The sequence below is a fragment of the Giraffa tippelskirchi genome, chromosome X (genome assembly GCF_054371585.1).
Source record: "Giraffa tippelskirchi isolate mGirTip1 chromosome X, T2T-mGirTip1v1.2.pri, whole genome shotgun sequence".
Lineage (NCBI taxonomy): Eukaryota > Metazoa > Chordata > Mammalia > Artiodactyla > Giraffidae > Giraffa > Giraffa tippelskirchi.
In genome coordinates, this window is record NC_137289.1 from 56,687,553 (window position 1) to 56,690,527 (window position 2,975).

The following is a 2,975-nucleotide window of genomic DNA, read 5'->3' on the forward strand; positions in this document are numbered from 1 at the left end:
AAAAGCATAGATGAGAGGGCAAAGAAAGAAAAAGAATCACACACGTTGGGAACCATAGGATGGTAGAGGATTCAGGAGAAGGGCTGGCAGTGCCCACTGACATGGTTACAACTAGGGGAAGACATGGGGATGGACATACCTGTGGAGGAATGGCATGGAGGTACCATTGGGTGATTTGAGTCATTTTCAAGTAGAGGTAAGACCTCTTTTCTGGCTACCATGCAGGAAAAAAACAACACCTAGGTTTTAGTTTTCATAGTTTGTGCACAAATGCATTATGCAAACATTTATACTTTTACAAAAATGGTTTGACAGTATATATTCTGAAATATATAGTATACAAAACGGAATATACAGTATTCTGAAACAGTTTTGAAAAGTGTTTTTTCTTTATTGCTCTTTTACAGTGTACCGTGTACCATGAACATCTCCTCCACGCACATGGATGAAAACCCCCTACAGAAATACAAAGAGCACTGTAGTTGAATCAAAAGGCTGCTGGTAACGACAGTGACACCTAAAGCAAAGTATCAGCTTGAGGATAAAACACATAGCTTGGCAAGTGCCTGCCAGGGAAAGCAGGGTCAGCGATATTCTCATCAGAGAAATCAGAATCAAACGCCAAGGCATTAAAGATATGGGATATCATGTAAGCTCCTTTGGCCCCTCCCTCCGCCCCTCATTCCCCTGACACCCCATTGCCCCTTGGGGTGAATGGATTCTGTACATCTCTTCGTATCCAATGAAAACCACCCATTTTCTGTCTTTTCCTTAGCTCTTCCTGAGCCCTTGACAGAGCTCCACATTCTCTCAGCATCTCCTCTCCTCCCAGATGCCTTTCCTGTAAATTGTCCTGATAGTCCCTGGGGGAATCCTCCTTCGTCCTGCCCATTTTTCATTTTGCTTTCCGGGGCGCACAATCTTCAGCAGGGTACTTTTCGGCAGTGCGCGGCTGGCTCTCTGACTTTGCCTGGGATTCCAGCTTACTTTCCCTGAGTGGGTTTCCCTCAGCTTCGGACTTGCCCTGCTTTTCTTGCTTCCCTCATCTGCTGGTTGACCCTCATCTGCGGGTTGTCTCTCATCGTCTGGCCGTCCCTCATTCTGGAGCTCTCGCTCCTGTTCTGACTTCCCCTCCACTTCCGGCTTTTCTTTTCTCATCTGACTTTGCTTCATTTTCAGGCTCTACTTCAACTTCTGGCTTTCCCTCACTTTCCAACTTTCTTTCATTTTCATTGCAGAGTTTTCCATGTTGAGATGTCCCCTCCTTTTCCTGTCCTGGGGGATGAGGGTGGGGTTGGCGGGGGGACAGGGGAGAGAAGAGACAAAGAGTAGACAAGGGAGACTGAGGGTTTGGGGTGGAAGGCAGGTCTGGACAGCACTGGCATCTCACCCGCGTCAGGGGTTTCTGACTTGGTCCGGCCTAGTGTGCCTTCTGCCTACCCTTTACCCCACCATTCCTCCTCCTGCTGCAGCTAAGTCGCTTCAGTCGTGTTCGACTTTCTGCGACCCCATAAACAGCAGCCCACCAGGCTCCGCCATCCCTGGGATCCTCCAGGCAAGAACACTGGAGTGGGTTGCCATTTCCTTCTCCAAGGCGTGAAAGGGAAAAGTGAAAGTGAAGTCGCTCAGTCGTGTCCAACTCTTAGCGACCCCACGGACTGCAGCCCACCAGGCTCCTCCATCCATGGGATTTTCCAGGCAAGAGTACTGGAGTGGGTTGCCATTGCCTTCCCCGATTCCTTCTGCACTGAGAGCCAACCGTTCCCTGGCAGGCCCTCACACCCTGTACCATCCTTTAGTGTGGCGGGGAGGGTGTATATTATATGTGGTAGGGGATGGGCAGTGGGACCTTCAAATGCTGCCCAAGCTGTGCCAGCCAGCCCCCAGCCCCGTGCCTGTCCAGTGCCCTCCTCCTTCACTGACTTACAGGGATTCTGGACAGGTTTCTCCTTCTTTTCTATCCAGGTCTGCTGGGAACAGACATGCAGACCTGTAGACAGACAGGAGACAGAGAGCAGCTACACGGTCTGTGGACTGGGGTAACTTTCCTGAATCTGGGCCCTCCTCATCCAACGGTTCCCCCACCCCAACCCCCGACCTCTCCTGACCCCAAATCTTTTTGTCAGGCCTCAGGCACCAGACCAGGATGCTTTACAAGCTGTTTGGGTCTCTGGGACCCCTCTTCTGAAGGCAACCCGCCCCACCCCCACCCCTTTACGCGGAGGTCAATATTTCCTCCTAGGCTCAGAGAAGGGGGGTATTCTCAGAAATTTGTCTACGTTTCAAAGTCACACTGCTCCCGCCACCTCTGACCCCATTTCAGGCTCGAAAATGGGTGGAGGGCATAGAGGAGGGGCGTGGAGGAAGAGGCGGGGCCACTTGCCGGGTCCTCCCTCCCCACCTGCCCACGCTGCGCCCCGTGGCACTCCCCATCCATCTCGCGACCCCCTCCTCTCTGCGCCCCTCCACGCTGCTCCCGGATCCTAGCCCCATCCACTTCCACCCATGCCCGGGGCGCCAGCAGCGCCCACCTCCACCCTGACCTGCGGGGCCCGGGTCAGGTCTGCCCCTTCTCGGGCTCGCCTAAGCCCGCTGGCCCCTCGCCCACCACCTGGGCAGCTCTGCGAGCCGGTTCCGCGCGGGTTGTGCGAGTCAAGCCGACTGCGCGAGACCTGACTACAGGGCGCCCGGCTGGTCACGTGAGCGCCGCATCACCGAGCTCTCTCTCCCCCCTCCTCCCGCCCCGCCCCTTCACCCCCTTTCCCAGAGGGACCCGACAGCTGCGGAGAGGTGGAGAGGGGCTGGAGAAGGGGGAGTTACAAACAGAGCAGGAGGGAGGCTTCCTCACTGCAGGTGCTTTACCTGAAGCATCTCAGGTCCTCGCTCAGCATCCCTCTGAGATGCCCATTATCCCCAGTTGTGGCAGCAGATCACAGGGAGGGTACCCGACTTTGCCAAGAGCGCACCACACAGAG

The 2,975-nt window shown here is 54.6% G+C and overlaps 1 protein-coding gene across 1 annotated transcript; it reads right to left on the bottom strand.

The window, feature by feature from the left end:
• Nucleotides 1-679: 679 nt before the first annotated feature.
• Nucleotides 680-1,792, bottom strand: TCEAL6 (transcription elongation factor A like 6). The gene is given in 4 exon segments (XM_081565853.1): nucleotides 680-1,038; nucleotides 1,041-1,152; nucleotides 1,154-1,275; nucleotides 1,783-1,792. Coding segments are annotated over 4 exon segments (603 nt in total).
• Between the last annotated feature and the right edge of the window lie 1,183 nt (nucleotides 1,793-2,975).